Source organism: Momordica charantia (assembly GCF_013281855.1).
Source record: "Momordica charantia cultivar OHB3-1 chromosome 8 unlocalized genomic scaffold, Mcharantia_2.0 BLBB01000008.1, whole genome shotgun sequence".
Lineage (NCBI taxonomy): Eukaryota > Viridiplantae > Streptophyta > Magnoliopsida > Cucurbitales > Cucurbitaceae > Momordica > Momordica charantia.
This window is the reverse complement of record NW_028275166.1, coordinates 2,267,195-2,285,607: the sequence shown is the minus strand read 5'-3', so window position 1 is coordinate 2,285,607 and position 18,413 is coordinate 2,267,195. Positions and strand designations below refer to the sequence as shown.

The window sequence follows — 18,413 nt, the reverse complement described above, 5'->3', positions numbered from 1 at the left end:
AATTATATAAGCTAATAAACATTGGAGAAAGAGAAATGATAAAAATGGTACATTAATTATAATATATGTGGGGTCCACACAATAAAGAATGACGTGTAATGAGATTACACCTTTGAGATTACAAAGTTTGAGGTGAGTCCCACCACTTGATTACATTCCTGCAATTTGGTAAACATTATTAAAGGGAATCAAAGTTTTGATTGATTGATTACGATTGCGGGTATGTAAAAATAATTCATTTTTAACAACCGCTTTATTATCTATATTTAAAAAAATACAAAAGATAATTTTTATGTATTAATTTAAAATTTAAAATTTTGATATGTTAAATTACATTGTATAGTATAATTACACACTCATGGATTAACCCCCCATTTTTCTTGGTAAATTTCAATAGATTAGAAAAATGCAAAAGATATCCAAAAGTGGAGCAATTAATGTAGACATGAAAACCTTATCCAATGTCTCTAAGAATACTCCTTTCCTAGGTATCAAAATGCAATGAATTTGGGACCCTCCTCGCTTAGTCTCCACCTGTTGCTGTCTGCCACGTTATCACATTACCGACATTTTTTTTTACTCTATGATGTTTTTACCACGTGTACTATTGATTTTGGTTAAATAGAGGGGTAATTTTTTAATTTGGTTCCTAATCTTTTAATATTTTTAATTATATTTTTATTGTATTAAAAATTTTCAATTAACTCTAGGTAAAAAATGTATTAAAACTTTATTAAAAAAAACTAATGTATCATTAAATTACATGCCACTTGGAAGAAATAAATTTTATTGACTGGTGGGTCATATTTTTCCAAATGAACAAGTTGAGTTTTGTGTGTCATATAGCATGTGAGTAGCATGTTCAAAAGTGTCCAAATACGTTAATATAATGATAATTTGATGATACATTAACTTTTTGTCAACAAATTTTTAATGGAAGGACAAAATTGAGAATTTTTTGCACGTTGAAGATCAAGTTGAGAATTTTTGAACATTGGAAAACGAATTGAGAATTACCTCAAAGATTAGGAATTATCTGGTATATTTGCGTATAATTTTTATTGTCAAGATTCTTGATTAAAAAAAAAAATTAACTATGCCAAATGTCCATGATTTTTTAAATAATTTTAATCTGATCTTAATATTTCAAAGAAAAAAAAATTGTTAACAAATTTTAACATTTTTTTTACCTGACTTATACATTTATATATTAAGGCATCTAAATTCTCAAATATCTTTAATTCACAAATATTTGAACTATGCTCAGGAATTTATATTTATATAACTACTTAGTTTTGTAGGGTTCATTTTGAATATTCGCGTGACTTATCTATTAAATTTTGTACGATATCTTCTTCGGTTTTGAAAAATTTTCTAATTTAATTTTAAGTAGATATTAATTATATTTCACAATTTATTAAACTTTAGAGAAAAAAGGTCCCAACCAAGTAAGTACACAGGAGTGTGTACCGAGTACAAAAATGTAAGTTTTCTTAACTTTTTTATTTATGTCTTTATTTTGGATGTGATGTGTGCGTTGAATTTAAATTAAATTTAAATATTATTTTGGTTCATCGGTTTATTGTATTTTTTATTTTTGTTCATTTTTCTCTCCATATTTTTTAAAAATTTATTTTGATTCATGTATTTTGAATTTTTATTTATTTTAATATTGAAAATTTTCAAATATTTGGGTCCCTATATTTTTAAAAAGCGACCAATTTTATTCTTATTTGCAATTTCTTTTATACATAATATAGAAATCTTTAATACAATTTTATGCTTACACATCTCAAGAAAATAAGTAAGTGAAGTGTTTCCCTCCTACCCATACCTATCTTTCTCTAATTAGTGGGAGAGAATCATTTCTGTAAAAGTAGATGAATGTGATTTGCTAAGCTACGGTTTGTTGAGCAGTCTAGAAGGACTAAAACAATAAAATTTAGAACAAGCAAATAGCTTATGTCAATTTAAAGTGTGATTAGATTAATATATATGTTGATATCTCTTTCCATGTAACTCTGAACAACTTTTTTCCCTGCACGGGAAGCCATCACGAGAAAGAAATCTTTCTAGCCAAAGATGATTGATGTTTTCATTCGAGGAAGATACTCCTAGTTTAACTTAATAATAAGTCGTTCATTTGCTCTATGGAAAGTATGAAAAAAAAATAAGATAAAAATAAAAATGAAACGGGAGACTTTTTGAAATCTAGACTTTTAAATTATTTAAAATTATGGATGAATAAAAGAGAATGCAAATGCAATATTTGTTTAGAGGGAGAAAAGCACGATTTTCACAAGGAAAATAAAAAAAAGTGCAAATAAATCGGAGGTTGTGGGAAATTGGTGGCTACCTAATGCCACGAGTTTGAGCGATAGACCAGCTGAGATCGGTTCCTCAGGGGAAAAAAAACACATTTTTAATTTCCTTAATTAATATCTTATTACAACCTTTTCTTTTACTAACCTTTCAAAAATCACTGTCCAGTTGCACACTTACAAAGTTGCCCTCGTGAATGAAAAAATTTTGATTAAAGACAAATTATCTTTTTATTTTCTTTCTTTTTACCATGTTTATATAAACTTCATCTCTTGTAATAAAATTGGGTTACTTTCTTAGTTTAATCCGATTAACAATCTCTTTCCTTTACTCTATACTCTGTGAAACATCTCTGTCATAACCTTAAACCAAATTTAAGAACTTAAAAAGTAGGAGGCATACGAATAAAAAAAAACGTTATTTAATAAGTAATTTTATCACTACAACTCATCTCCTTACTCTAAATCAATTAGTTCAAGAGAATATACACATATATAAGTCGATGTTACGTGTAAATATATATTTGATATTGATCTTGCATGCCAACCGAAGAGAAGTGATGAGGCTTAGCAATCCAAACTAGTCGAGTCGCTTCGCTTCTTGCATTACAACTCTGAGGTTAGTTATTTAGGCAAGGGCATGGAAGTAATTAGAGCTGAAATTTATTAGAATTAGAAAAAAAAAAAAGAAAAAAAGAAGCTTGGCTTGGTTCCTTCATTTCAGGTGTCCTCTTGTCCCCTTCAAACGCAAACCGACCCTCTCTCAGAGCCATAATTTTTCAGTCTTCGCTCTTAGCCACTTCCCTCTCTCCCTCCCTCTCACTATTTTTTTTTTCTTCTCCCTCTCCCTCTCTTCTCTTGCGTTCTATCGCGCTGCGCCACACTTCCATGGAACTTCCCGACTATTTTCAGATCAATAATGCAGCATACTGCTCATCCCAATTCGTCGCCGAAACTCGCCACTCCTCCTCCGATAACGACACCGACGGCGGCTGCGGCGGCGAGCATTTCATCGTCGAGGAACTTCTCGACTTCTCCAACGACGACGGCGTCGCGGCCGACGTTAGCAGCTTCAACGGAAACGATAATAATAATCCCTCCGTCTCCGTCTCCGTGATCGAGAGTTGCAATTCGTCGAATTCCTTCTCCTGCTGCGAACCCAATTCGTTCCTCGACGACATTACTCACTCCAATTTAGGCGACGCAAAATTCTCCACCGAACTCTGCGTTCCGGTAATCCTCTGCTTCTGCTTCTGCTTTCTTTTTCCCCCTTTTCCCTTTCTTCCCTACACCTCGCCAATTTCTTCATCTCTCGAACCGACGCCGTCTTGGCCTCTCTCATTTCACCCTTTTACCCTTTCTCTTTTTACCTTTCAATACAATTGACGGGATTCCTTACTTAATTTGTCACACTGCATAATAAATATTTATAACACTGCTTTGCTAAGAAACCATTTCGGCTCCGAACCATAATTGACATATATCTTGAATCGAGAGGCGGTGAGTATTTCAAACGAAAAAAATATCTTTAATTTTATTCCATTTTAAGTTTATAATATTTTTAAAACATTACAACTTTTTCTTTTCTTTTTAACATAAGTATTATTTTCCTAGCATATATTATTTTATCTTTTAACTAAAAGAGTTACTCTATTTCATTCTATGCTATGTACATACATTTTTTATATGTGTTTTTTCTTTAATAGTAAGTTTAAAACACCTTACCTTATTTGTAACATAAAAGTATTATCCTCTATATTTATTTTATTTTTGGTGAGATAGTTAAAGAATAATAGTTAAGTACAGTAGGTAACCATTATTAAAAAAAAAAAAAAACAGTTGGGGTTAAGTTATTCTTTTATAACTTTAAAATTTTAATGGTGTAGTTAGAACTAGCTCCTAAAATATTATTTATATTTAAATACAACATTCAATTTTCAACCCGTTAATTTTTTAAATGTTCGACCACTTTGGCTAGGTTTATTATTTACTTAAAAATGTGAAATAAACAAGAGCATTTATGTAATTAATTTTATTTTAAGAAACTAAGACAAGATGGTAAATTTGACTAATTAAAACAAATTGTTATTATTATTATTAACAGTGTTGAATATTTTTACAGTACGACGATTTAGCTGAGCTGGAATGGCTTTCAAACTTCGTAGAGGAATCATTTTCCAGCGAGGACATGCAAAAGCTGGAGCTAATCTCCGGCGTCAAAGTCAAATCCGACGAAACCTTCCAAATCCGGCAGCCCTCCCCCGCCGTCGCCGTCGCCGCCGCCGAAATCTTCAAACCCGACATCGTCTCCGTTCCGGCCAAGGCCCGCAGCAAACGCTCACGCGCCGCCGTTCCCACCAACTGGAACAACTCCCGCCTCCTCCCCCTCTCTCCGACCACCTCCTCCTCCGAACTCGACGTCTTAGCCGTCGCCGCCACGCCGCCGCACCCCGGAAAGAAAGCCACCATTAAGGCCACGGTCACAGCAAAGAAGAAGGATTGTCCGGACGCCGGCGCGTCGCCCGGAGAGGGGCGGAAGTGCATGCACTGCGCCACCGACAAGACGCCTCAGTGGCGGACGGGCCCAATGGGCCCAAAGACGCTGTGCAATGCGTGCGGCGTCCGGTACAAGTCCGGCCGGCTGGTGCCGGAGTACCGGCCCGCTGCCAGCCCCACGTTTGTTCTCACTAAGCATTCAAATTCTCACCGGAAGGTGCTGGAGCTCCGGCGGCAGAAGGAGCTTCAAAGAACACAGCAGCAGCAGCATCAGCATCAGCTGATTCTTGATCATCATCAGAATATGATATTTGATGCATCCAACGGTGACGATTATCTCATCCACCAACATGTGGGCCCCGATTTTCGGCAGCTGATCTAACCGCTGTTAGACATAGGGTTCATTCCGATTAATTATTGGAGGAGCCGAAACAATGTGGTTGTAATTTTACCTACTCACACAGATGAACAAGACATAAATTACCAGACGCTTCTCGGATATGTATCCGATCATTTTAAAGGACATACAAATTCGAATGCGTACTCAATAGTCGTTAGTGACGGTCTCATCTAATAAATTTTTTTGTTGGTGGGTTAGTGGGTCAAATCCCGTCGGTCAAACTTTTAGATATTTTTCTTCAATTTCTAACCTTAAGATTTTGATATTTTCATAGACATTACTATTTTTTTTTTCGTTTTTTGAGATGGGTGTTGTTTGTAGAATAAAGAGAAAATTACATGGGAAAGAGTTGTGTTAATTGATCAAGAAGTTTAAATCCGGAGTATTTTGAATATAATCAAAATTTAAATGTGATTTTAGTATTTAAATTTTCAAATTTGTTATATTCTATTTCAGCAGCTTTCAAAATAATGTTGATTTCAATCCGTAAATTTTAAGGTGCCTTCAGTTTCTAAACTTTTAAAAAGTTTATTTTTTAGTCTAACAACTGCTTCCTAAGCAAAGATACTAATAGTGTGGAAAGAGAAAATAGAATAATCAAATGAAGCGCGATGTAACGAATCGAAGAACCATATATCGATGAAGTCGAATAAGAAATGAGAAAGTGTTCTCCTAGAACGACAACGCCCCCTAAATGAATATGTGGTAGATTGGATTTAGGCTACACTCGTCCCGATCAGGCAATGAAATAGAACATATCTTAAAAAGCCTGATCAATCAAAGACTTGAATACATATTCACTTTAACACATTAAAAATAATGATTGAAATAATGATTTTTTCTTGTAAGTTTAACTAAACTAATCATTTATAATATATAAGTATTCTTTGGTTATTTGTTTTTTCTTGTTTTTTTTTTTATTTTTGAGAAATAATCTTAAAATTTTATGCAAATTTTTAAAACCATGAAATACAGTTTCTAATTTTTTTTCTTCCCTTATTTTCAGGCTTTCAAAAATATAAATAAAATTAGTGTTCTGTCTTTTTTATACAATAAATATAACGTAATATTTAAAAAAAAAGTTTTCGAACAAAATTCTAAAATAGAAAACAAATCAAAATACTTTTGTTTTACTTTATTAAAAAACAGGAAATAATAAGAAATGAAAAATATTATATATAAAATAAGACAATATTACTCAAAATCAAATAATTGGGATATGGGCACATTGATTGCTCTAAATAAAGATAAATTTCGATGAGGTGCATTTGATTAGTCCTAACATTTTTTTAAATGTAAAGTAATGTTTTAAAATTTTGACATCTCAATTAATATGACAACTTCAATCTTCAAAGTTCTTATGGCAAAACATAAAACCTTGAAGTTTGAAATGACTTTTTACATGAAAATTTTGTTACATTTTACTATATATATGAAATATTAGAAATTAAATTGACATAAAGATTTACAAATTGATCTATTTTCACGATATAATATGATGCGTTGCCCATTTTTCCTTGATCGAGAGCTGCCAAAGGCTCCCAAAATTTGAACTTAGACAAGAGTTGAATTTAAATTATAATAAAAACCAAATAAATAAGAAATCAAAATCAAAAGTAGTAAGCAAATAATACATACAAAAACTATATATTAAAATTCTGACATCTAAAAAAAATAAAAAAAGGCAAAGTTTTTGGTGTGATCACATGCCCCTATTTTTTCAACTTTTCCAAGTGCTTTTATTTTTTTGCAAAAGAAAGTGCTTTTATTTCTTATATATTTTCTCATCACAGACACTGACACATAAACTCTACACTCTCCTCTTCTTAAGCTAATAAATTGGGATATTTTTACTTTTTATAAAGTGTGGGGAAAAAATAATATTATTTCTTTTCTTTTTTCTTCCAAATTTGATCTATGAAGTTTGTCTTTATTAAAAGAGTGTTATTTTTTAATCAATAAGATAGGATCATTTACATTAAGAAATGATTGGATCAAAGAAATCTCATCAAATCATCCAATTTAATTATTATAATTATTTTTTGAATCAGATCCACTTTTTATTAAAATGGGTGGGTATTGTATAGGTTCATTTGCATATGTTTTTTTTTCCCTCCCCTTCCGTCAACCATCTTTTTTTTTATTATTAATGTAACTTATAAAATTAACATTTTATACACAAAATAAGAAGATGAGATATTAGAATTAGAAAAGGGAGAGATGTGATATGAATGACTTATTTGCAACCTATTAAATTGAGAAACTTTAGTTGATAAGTTGAGTTTTTTGAAAACAAACATTTTTAAATTGAATCTCTTTTCTCCCACTTATAATTTTGTAATTTTTTTTATTAAGGAACAATTTACTAAAGGTTGAGTAAATCAATCATTACTATGTTAGAGCAAATATTATTCCACTACACACTAGTTAATTGCACAATGAAGGGTTTTTTTTTTTTTTTTTCTCTTCTCTTTCTCCTTCCATTGGGCTACATGATTTGCATGGGAAAGGAGAGAGAATTTATTAAACAATTGAGGTTTAAAAAAAAAAACACATTTGGCTCTTTATACCATTTCTTTTTGTGACAATTTAGTCTAACGATGAAGTCATAGACATTAAATTATGCTATAATCAATTCATATGAATCACTTTTGAATGGTAGAAATTTTTATTCACTCGTATCCACATATAAGTTATTTTCTGATCAAACTTTTAACTAAAACTTTTAAATCAATAGCTTAATTCGTCATTTCTAGAAGTATAAAAACTAGACCGAGAATGAAAGTAAATAGCGGTGGTGATAAGAAAGAGGGAAAAAAAAAGGGACAAAGGGGAAGGCAAGAAGAGGCCTCCCCACATGGATATGTATATCTAAAATGGAGACAAACTTCTTTTCAAACAAATGGGAAGCATTCATCAGCTTACCCACTTTTCTCACCTTCCTCTTCTCATCTTTATCACCACAATCTCTTCATTTCTTCACTAAATATTTCTATTCTATTTCTTTATACACAAACCTTATGGTATCACTTCTATTTTTTTCTTTTTTTAATGATAACAATTCTTTGCTCCCATCTGGATTTGGTCTTCAATATTTTAAAACTTCACTTAAACTCATTTAAAAAAAAAAAAATACTAGAAGTGATGGTATTGAAATTATTAATTGGTGTAAAGAAATCCAACTCGAATTCAAATTCTTCTCTCTTTAGCTTTGAAAAAAAAAATAATAATAATAAAAGATTCTCTAAGAGACCAAGAATTGTAGCACTTCTATAGGCCTCAACCCTCAATATGTAGACTGGTTTATTTTAGAGATAATGCTGTGTAGGACTGTTTTCTAAATTTAATTTCATAAATGTCTAAAGTTTTCAAATTTTACATTTTTAGATTTCTGCGATTTTTTTATAATACCAATTTTACCCTTATTTATTACATTTATTTTTATTATAGTTATTTTTTTTTTGGAAATTTAAAAGATTTGAATTCCTAAATTGTAATCATATTCCTTTAATTATCGTGGGCCCCATACAAAATTTCGACACTAATTGCTTGATGATTCAACATGTTTCTCTCCGTTCGAGCACTTTTTCCCCGTATATCCCAATATATCCCTATACAAAAAAAGGTAAAGAGTGCAAGGCAACATATATCCCCATATATCCCTACACACAAAAAGGAAAATACACAAATTTGTTATGGTGCTCTGTATGCTAAGATCAAACTATAAGATATATTCTCATAGAACCCTATTATATTAGGATATATTGGAATGCAAACTTTTCGATCGAGATAAACGGAGACGAACTGCTCCGGCGACAGAGAAAAATGGAGGTGGGGACCGGAGATGAAGGAGCGGATAGAAACCAAACGATGGTAGAACGGAAACGGACTGCTGGACGATGGGAACAGACAACTTTACGACGGATACGAAGCCTCTGAGACAGATGAAGCAGACGAATGGAGGAGCAAATGAAATCGAGGTGAATCGTTGGAGAAGGCGCAAGCAATTGGATGAATAATCCCGACGAACGGAGAAGAAGACACGAACAGTCACTATTTTCGAATTTGGGGGTTTTCGAATTTGGGGGAATTTTGGGATACTTTTGGAGGTTTTCGAATTTGAGGGATTTTGGGATATTTTTGGATGTTTTGGTATTTTAGATTCAAAATATAACCTTCCAATCAATGAATTCTGAAATTTAAAAATCAATTAATATTAATATGTATATAAAAAGGATAGTTTTGTAATTTAGGTGATCGGTGAATAAGTTTGTTTCACGTGTAAATTCCATACATTCCATCGATATACTAATCCCTTATTTTTATATCAAGCCCATGATTATGCTTAAAGCCCATGCCGAAAACTATGAAAAATTGTGTTTGTTTTTTGTTTTTGTTTTCTTCATAAAGCAATTACTAAAGGTTTCAAGTAGTTCTTAAAATTGTACTAAAAAAAGGAGTTCTGAAAATAATATGATTTTGGTAAATTTGAATAATTTTTTTCAAAAAAATTAGTTTATTTGATCCGGTTTTTTTAGAAGTAGGAAATACATCTTTGGAACAACATGAACTCCTACACTTTGTGGATGACAAATCCAAGATATTCCCTATGCATTCCTAGAAAAGTGAACTTGAAGCTATAATAATAATAGCCTGAACTAAACAAATCTTCTTCACTATTGAAGTTCACCAAGAATGAGGGAAACGGCCATAATAACCCCATTGAAAAGTTTTTTAAACAGGAGAGGATGAAATGGAGCTTCACAGGGAACGAGTACAACACTAAATTAGAACTTCTCAATTCTAGAAACATCAGCATCATCATCATCAGAAGCTAGAAGAAAATGAATGGCGACGCAATTAAGGAGATGCTGAAAATGAAATGAAATAATAAAGAATAAATGAATGGAGAAGTCACTGTGAGGTTATTTATGCGTCCAAATTAACTAACCTTCGATGTCTTCTTTGCCCCACTTGAAGAAAGTGGAGTTTACCTTGTCTTATTCTGGAGTTGAATCTTCTCTTGTTGCTTCTGTCTGGAACGAAATCTGCTAAATGATATGGTAGAAACCTGATGCTGCTATTCTAAAGCAATCCCCTTGGGATTCCTATAGATCCACTTTGGAAGCTGATGGAACTTCATTGCTTTCCTCTGTAGATGGTTGAGTTTTAGGTGAGCCTGTTGGCGTAGAGCTGCTTGTTGATGGGTTGTACCTCTTAAGCAGCCTGTCTTTGTTTTTATTCCACCAGTCTTCTGCTTGCTGCTCATCAAACCTTCTCTTGCTGCAACACATTGTAATTTTGAACAAAGTTAGACAAGCAAGGAAAAGAAATGCGTCGAAAGCATTCAAAGCAACAGTTACGAGCAAGTCCATGTCTGACATATGTAAAACGACATAAACTCTTGCTGCATTTTTCCAAAATCATGATCACAACATAATGAGATGACATGTGTTCAAGGATGGTTTTTGCTGCACATAGAAGAGAAGTTATATAGTGTTCTAAATGCACATGTGAGATGTGATATCTTTCAAATGTAACTGTTTTTAGAGTTGGATACCTGAATCTAACGCGTTTGAAAATCTTGGTACCATTTGAAAGCACAACCAAAGTTACATAAACACCAGGTTCAAACTGCTCAATAACTTGCTTTTCGCCTTCAGTCAATGGTGTTGAAGAAATTGGTGATCTCGAGCCATTTTCTGCACTTTGAGAAACGGCTTCCCTAGCAGAATTTCTCTTACTTTCTAGAAGATTATTTACATTCTCCTGCGTTAAGTCCTTAATTCCTGCAGCATCTACATTGTCACCTATCCTCTTTGAAGAATCGTCAAATGAGGCAGTAGATCCGTTATTGGGTGCAGTTAGATTGTTAGTTGCTTGACTCGTAGGCAAAGATGAAGATTTCGATGTCTCAACCATATTTAAGAAAGCTTCAGCTTGCTCATACATGGCTTTGAAAGTTTCACCCTCGGATATCTCTGGCAGTTTCTCTGTGATTTCCTTCAACTAAACAAGTGGGAAAAATTTACATTAATCAACACGCGTCAATAGTAATTGAATCAATGGCTTGCAATTTGTGTTGTGGTTTTTCCATGATAAAAATTATGAAGAAGATAACTGTTTTCATGCTCTTGTGGTTCAAATAACATATTTTTATGACTTCTTCTAACTAGAGGATACAAGAATCAACCATTTGACATATTCAGAGCTTAGAAGGCTGCTTATCTTGTCTGATAAAATAATAGCTTTTTACAAACCTGCAAATAAAATTAGTAAAGCTACCAATGACATCTAAAGCATCCTTTCAAGTTATCTGAACCAACTACTAAACTAAATGAAGTAATTCAAACCGTAATATATTTGGATTACCTGGTCTGTTATTGTTGTAACTAATTTCTTTGCTATTTTGCCCTTGGAGAATTCTTCTTCAACTAATGAAGCTGCTTCATTTACATTTTTGTGCAATTTCTGAATTTCCGTATCTTGAATATCACATTTCTGCTTCAAACTCTTAAGCTGAAAAACACGATTGAATTAATATGAATGGAACCAAGTTTCTTTAGGCCTAGCCTAGTCAGCCGGGCTTTTTTTTGTTCCAATGAATCGTAGATGAAATTATTTATTTGATTTGAAAACACAAAATGTTTTTTAAACAAAAAAAATATTTTGGATGTAGGTTTCTATAAAAGAAAATAAGAATAGTGCAATAACCAAGCAAAAATGTTAGATATACAAGAGAACATACTTGGCTTTTAAGCCTTGAATTTTCTTGATTCAGCGTCTCATTTGACTTCTTGAGACTATCGATAACACTCCTTGAAAATACCGGAGTAGTTGAGCGTGGAGGGCTTGGCCTCCTTGAGTATGGTGATGCAGGTCTTGAATTGCCCATTGGTGGTGGTGATGGTGGTGCTACGACTGCAGGCCTCAAAGCATTTTGAATAGCACTCAGCGAACTTGGAAATGCAATGTCTTTCAGTTGCTGAAGAGATGGCACCTGAGAAGCTCGGACCATAGAAGGAGAAGTTGGCCTACTCCCTGGTTTTACTGATTTAATCTCATGATATTTAACCGGTTCCGTGGTGGGAGACAATAGAATACGAGAGGGTCTCACCTCCCCTCTATCATATCTTTCCTTGTAATCTGTTGAGCGACGATTGGATGTCATTTTTCTATTTACAGCAAAATTGTTACCAGCCTCAGCAGATTTAAGTTTAGCATAGCAAGAATCGCAAACTCGATGTGGTTTTCCTGGGGTAGGTGCCAGTGCTGCTTTTAAAGCTTTCTTGGAGCTGCATGCATGACAATGCACCAGCCCACAGTTATAGCAATTGTGCCTCTTCTTGGTGAAACCAAATGCTTGACGACAACCAGAGCAAATTGACTGATCTGCCCCGCAAACCCACTTATGAATGCATATACTTGCAGTGAAACTTGAGCCACAAGATATACTTTTAACATGCCTGTCCTTGAGTGCTTCCACGAGTGTTGGGGTCTTCTTATCTTCTATATCTCCGTGTCCTAATCTTCCATTGACACCCCTGCCCCAAGAAAATACTTCATTTCTGGATGTGAGAACAACTGTATGATATGCGCCGCATGAAATTTCTTCAACGAATTCACCAACTAATCTATCCTGCACCAAGCAAGGAATAACTCCATCAGAAGTTGGATTGCCAAGCTGCCCATATGCAGTCCCACCCATGGTAAACACATGACCTGATGTGGTAAGGGCCACAGTCATGGTGTGTCCACATGCTAACTGGTGGAAATTGTAGTCTATGAGTGAAGAAACACAAGTAGGTTGGAGATAAGTTTCCTTGTTTCCATGACCCAAACGGTATTTGTCACCATCTCCCCAAGTGAACAACTTCCTAGACGACATATTTGAACCAGTCTGACCCATAACCTCAACAATAGCAGCAGTATGCCAGACTCCACAAGCAACTTTTATGGTCCTAAGTCCACTCAATTGCTGCACCTCTCTTGGATATGCCACGCTCTCCCTATCACCATGGCCTAATACACCATATGTTCCATCACCAAATGTGTATAGTTTTCCATTGGAAGTTGCTAATGCTGAATGCCACGTGCCACATGCAACAGATAAAACTTGAAGTCCTTCTAAAGGACCGATAACTCTTTTGGGTATCCAGTGACTCACATCAGTGCCATGGCCAAGAACACCAGCATTAAAGATGCCGTCGCCCCAAGTGAATAAATCGTTTGAATTGGTCACGGCACATGTATGATACTCACCACAAGCCACAAAGTCTACATTACTAACTGCCAGAAACTCAACAAGATGAGGGCGACTAAAGTCTCTATCAGTTCCATGACCAAGCCGTCCCCCACATTCTTCACCCCATGTGAAAACCTCACCTTGCCTCGTTACAAGAGCAATGTGTCGGGAACCACAAGCAATCTGCTGAACATCAAGAACAACGTTCGACTCCAATGGCTTTGGAACCAGCACATCGTTCCTTACTGGTATTGGATTTGCAGATCCATCAGGTAAAACTACATCAGACCAAATCTCACCCCATACATAAACGTCACCCAGTGATTCTATATCATCTGGTCCTGATCCTACACTTGAACAGCTAGGAGTGCTTGATACACTGATGCGGAAACCATCTCCACCACTTGTTCTTAGTTGCATATTTGCACGTTCTGAACCCACATCTGAACTTACGAAATGCAATGAAGACTCACGGTAATTTAAATCAATCGAATCCCTTCCACGAGCTATGCTGTTACTAAATTCTAAGGTTGCACCAAAAGGTCGACCACTATGAAAGAAATCACTACCATCCTGAAACTAAGAAAGTAGAAAAAATGATAAATGATAACCAGCTAAAAAGCAGTAAATGGCCAACCCAAATGATCTATGGTTATATGATTAAGAATCAAGATTGTAAAACAGTACAGCGGAACTTTGGAAGATTTTTAATCATATTCTGCAGATTGGGTAAACCATATCCTTACTTCATAACTGACAGAAAAAGGTCAACTTGTGCATAATTTGAAATGTTAGGGCCTATTCGGTATCTAGTTTGAAAATAGGTATTTATTAAAAAAAAAACAGTGAAGTACAGGATATGCGGTTGATAGAACTGAATCTGAAATTATGTTCATATAATACTAAAGAATGGTAGAAATTGTAGATATGTTTTGAACAGGCCCTTTTATTCTCTGTGTCACGAGATCTCATTAATGATTGATATGCTAGAAGTGGTATGCGCGAACCCGAAGAGATGCTTTTCCAACTACCTAACATATTGCTGATAAAGTGTGGGAAAAGATTGGACTCGTCCTCGTGCATGCATTAGATACTCATTCGTGGTATGCTGCTTTGAGTTCGACTAGTATTGCAGCTATCATATATATTTTCTGCATGAAGATTATCTATGCGAATCCATTGTGCTATTGCATTCACATGGATAATTTCACAGCTCCCTGATGCTACCTTTCATGTGAACTAAACTCTAATGCAAGAACGGTACAAAAAAACAATATTCGAACTATCCAGGACAAAAGCTAAAAAGAACAAGACAAGGCTCATTATTGTAGTGAATGCAAAGTAAAAACTCACTTCTGAAAAATCACTCCTAGTACGTCCATGCTGTGTTCTTGAAGAAATTAAATTCTTAAGGCCAACAAGCCAGACTTCAGCTTCACCTTTATCCTTGCAGATCTACAAACAGGATAAAAACGAAAAAAATCACAGAAATTACTCTCCAATCAGAGATACTACAGATATGAAGTGGAAATTTAAATATTTCCATGAGTTTCACTGACCAAATCAAGTGACCGTTCCCCGTTTCTATACAATAACGAAAATGATAAGTAATCCTTTTCAGGCCTCAAATACCTTCTAAACACAGCCTGCAAGGGAAACAAAAGAAAAGAAGAGGAGGAGAAAAAGGAAGAAGAAGAAGAAGAAGAGAAGAAAAGAAATATCATTCTTAATCTTTTTGAAGTTCAAAACGTAAATTGTAGCATTATGGATAAAGATAAGAGAACAAGAGGAGAAGAAAACAGAGAAAAATAAAGAACCCAAGTGACATCTGCTTCTTAGTATCAAGTTGATAAAGCTAATTAAGGCTAAAAATTGAGCTATTGTATGAGCAAACGAATAAAATGAGGTAGTTTTAACTCACAGTTCTTTGTCCTGGGATAATTCGTGAGATGCTAGATAGTTTCAAGCTCCTTTCTTCTCCATGTGAGTACCAGATCAGCGTGGTTTCGTCCTGATAATTAGTCACACTCAAGTTAAAATTATGAAGTCATGCATAATCTACGGCATCATAATGCCTGCGGACAAGATGATGAAACTGGTGGAAATGATCAGAGAAAGCATTAGTTTTGTTATTTTTGCCTATGCTCATCAACTCTGTCACACCTTGCCACAGACATTGTGCCTCTTATGACCCGAAATCTGAAATACATTTCTTCATCTATTGATGAACCAAATTTGGGGAAGTGAAGACAGGATTCGAAGAATGTCCTATGACTTCTTTACAATTTGAATTAAAAATACCAACAATATCCAGTGATATCCTGAAAGTAAGAAAATTCGTTGCAGTAAAAGAAATACAGTGGAAAGTTATGGTACCCACCAATATGTTTGTGGTTTAAAATAATTATTAATCTAGTTGTTCATATGCTAATATTCGTACATGCATCATTTTTAATAGAACCAAACGGTATAGAATTTCAATAGTGCATTACACATCTAATTAATATCACAAAATAACAAATCCAGTACTTATGGCACTGTAGAACGACAAGCAGCTTTGAATGGAATTAAATAATGAACATGCTGTGTCCCTACAAGGAAATTATTACTCACAGTAGAGATTCTGAATGGGCAGAGCTTCGGTTTTCCTTTTCTGCTATACTTGATTAGTTGACTTCCTTTTTTCAAAGTGATAATTGCCTTGAAGATTACAAACAACAAAACGCATTTCAGGAGAAAAGCAAAGACAAACAGAGCACCGAGGTCCGACGACCTTGCATAATGGCGCTCGCTAGAGAGGGAGAGAGATAGAGAGAGAGGGACATGGTTTTGAAGGAAGCGTGAGAATAACTGACTTGCTCAACGTCACGCTCGTGATTCCCATAGCTAGCAGGATCTGCCATTCCATCTGAGAAGATCGTGGGGAAACCGCATGAAGAAGAAGCACAACAATGTCGACGAGCGACAATTGCATCAGGTAGTGCGGTGGCGACCTGCGTACCCCAGTCTTCTTCATAGATGCATGCGCTGCTTCCTTCTCTTCTGACCTCTCATCAAAATTCTCCAAATCCACCTTTCACATAAAAAACACACAACACGATTTGAACCTCTCTCCACAACGCCACGGCGATCACCAATACGATAAATTAGAAAACATTCAATAGATCAGACAACTCAAAAATTCATTCGATTTAACTCAAATCCAATCACAAGACTCGCGGATCACAAATTAAAGCTCCGGCTCCACCATTCACGCCAATGTAAATAAGAAATCCGAGAAACAGAAAAGAAAAATGGAACGAAAAACATATAGAGGAATAATGAGTGATGTTACCTGTTATCTGGCGAGATTGAAACCAGAAACTGCAACTGTGGAAAGAAATCGGGGAATAAACGAAGAAGAAGCTGCAATGCAATAGAATGCTTGTGGATTCATCGTTTCACTGTTTTTTCGCTCGGAAAAAGAAAGTGGTTTCTCAGTCGTGGCGCTATTACGGAAGCCGTTAAACAAACACCAAAACTAATTATCATTGGATAATAATTATTCAATCTTCGCCGTTCATTCACCAACTTCAAAATTATTAATTAATTTAAACAATTTGCATTTAACCACCTTATTACCTGCGACGTGATCCTCCAACAGAAGAAAAAAAAAACCATTGCTTTCATTACATATAATTTGTGTTTCTTTTCTTTGGGTTTTTTTTAACCTCCTGCTTTCCCTCGAAAATATATGTCCTAGCGAGTTTAACTCTATTTTAACCTCCTACTTTCCCTCGGAAATTTATGTTCTCTCTGTTAATTGATGCATTTAATCATCTTTGTTAGGTTAAATTTATAAAAATACCCCCTAAACTTTGTTTCTTTATTTAAAAAATATCTTTATTCTTTAAAAGTTATAATACTACGTTTAACCTTTCATAATTGTTTGAATAAAAAATATGAGATTTTCGACTCGACAATTAAAATTAAAATTTTGCCTTAAAAGTACTTTTCGCCCCTTGTCAAGAGAGTTAATTCTCCATTTTCTACTCATTCTGGCTCTAATTCAATATGTTAAAAACGATAAGTTCTTCAACATTTCATCTATTTTAAGATTTATAGTGTAGTCAAGTCTGATCTACTTACCTTGCTATGCATTTTTTTTATATTCGTGAGTGTCTGGATCAATTTACGCGCACCTCGACTAATCTCACGGTACAACCACCTGATCCTACAATATTTGGTGTCGGGAAAACACATAGAAATTACTAATTATTAATGTTAGTGACCATCATAGGGTTTGAAACTTGTCATGTATATTAGATTCTGCCACATCAACTTTTCATTCAAAATATTAATAGATATTTGTTCAAATGGTATTTTCTACGTAAAAGGTCAATGATACGGTAGTATTGAAACTTTTGAAAAGAAAGAAGTATTTTTTAAGCAAAATATAAAATTAAGGGTTTTTTAAAATTTAGCCTATTTTTTTAAATTAATTTTATATCGATAATCATCTGACATCCATTATGGGCACCATAAATATAAATGAACATACTAATATAAGTACTATTAATAAAGTATAGTTTACCGTAGAAAAGATTGTGAGTCCATTGAGTACCATAAATCAAGGACATCTCACTTTGATTTATCCCTGGATAAAATAGCAGTCGTTGCGATGTCTAGGTTATTTTATTTTATATAGAGTTTGGGGCAACGCAACTCCTATCAAAAATTTAGTAAGTAGTATTTTTTCTTTATATAGCTTCAAAACCAAAGTTGAACTTTCTATGAATATAATCGAGTGGTCAAGATATCCAATATTCTTCCTTTAAAGTCGGCAGTTTCAAATCTCCAATTAAGTATTTCTTCTCTCTAGAGATAATTTAACGTGCTTTTAATTATATTTATGAATTCTAATATCACTTGCATGCAATCAAACACCATATAGAAATTTCTTTATCCGAAA

The 18,413-nt window shown here is 34.2% G+C and overlaps 2 protein-coding genes across 3 annotated transcripts; one reads left to right on the top strand and one right to left on the bottom strand.

The window, feature by feature from the left end:
• Window positions 1–2,988: 2,988 nt before the first annotated feature.
• LOC111005058 (GATA transcription factor 12) lies at window positions 2,989–5,556 on the top strand. The gene is made up of 2 exons (XM_022276415.2): window positions 2,989–3,554; window positions 4,444–5,556. Exons 1-2 carry the CDS (start codon window positions 3,210–3,212, stop codon window positions 5,197–5,199), a joined length of 1,101 nt encoding a protein of 366 aa, XP_022132107.1. The 5' UTR covers window positions 2,989–3,209; the 3' UTR covers window positions 5,200–5,556.
• Window positions 5,557–9,871: 4,315 nt separating this feature from the next.
• LOC111004906 (PH, RCC1 and FYVE domains-containing protein 1) lies at window positions 9,872–16,950 on the bottom strand. Of its 2 annotated transcripts, none has more exons than XM_088128001.1 (10): window positions 16,797–16,950; window positions 16,318–16,535; window positions 16,076–16,162; window positions 15,384–15,473; window positions 15,022–15,108; window positions 14,816–14,917; window positions 11,966–14,041; window positions 11,590–11,736; window positions 10,778–11,226; window positions 9,872–10,500 (listed from the first exon to the last, which is right to left on the bottom strand). In XM_088128001.1, exons 2-10 carry the CDS (start codon window positions 16,363–16,365, stop codon window positions 10,326–10,328), a joined length of 3,261 nt encoding a protein of 1,086 aa, XP_087984127.1. In that variant the 5' UTR covers window positions 16,366–16,535; window positions 16,797–16,950; the 3' UTR covers window positions 9,872–10,325. The 2 variants fall into 2 exon arrangements, with proteins under 2 accessions (XP_087984127.1, XP_087984128.1); XM_088128002.1 differs by having other exon boundaries at window positions 11,966–14,035.
• Window positions 16,951–18,413: the final 1,463 nt, after the last annotated feature.

What these genes read in the sequence shown, in the direction of transcription:
- LOC111004906 (XM_088128001.1), bottom strand. Translation starts at nt 16,365, where the DNA reads ATGGCAGATCCTGCTAGCTATGGGAATCACGAGCGTGACGTTGAGCAA. An exon ending in GCCCATTCAGAATCTCTACT is followed by an intron (nt 15,474 to 16,075) that starts GTGAGTAATAAT and finishes ACTAATTATCAG; the next exon opens with GACGAAACCACGCTGATCTG. An exon ending in TTATCCCAGGACAAAGAACT is followed by an intron (nt 15,109 to 15,383) that starts GTGAGTTAAAAC and finishes TTTCCCTTGCAG; the next exon opens with GCTGTGTTTAGAAGGTATTT.
- LOC111005058 (XM_022276415.2), top strand. Translation starts at nt 3,210, where the DNA reads ATGGAACTTCCCGACTATTTTCAGATCAATAATGCAGCATACTGCTCA. An exon ending in CCACCGAACTCTGCGTTCCG is followed by an intron (nt 3,555 to 4,443) that starts GTAATCCTCTGC and finishes ATATTTTTACAG; the next exon opens with TACGACGATTTAGCTGAGCT.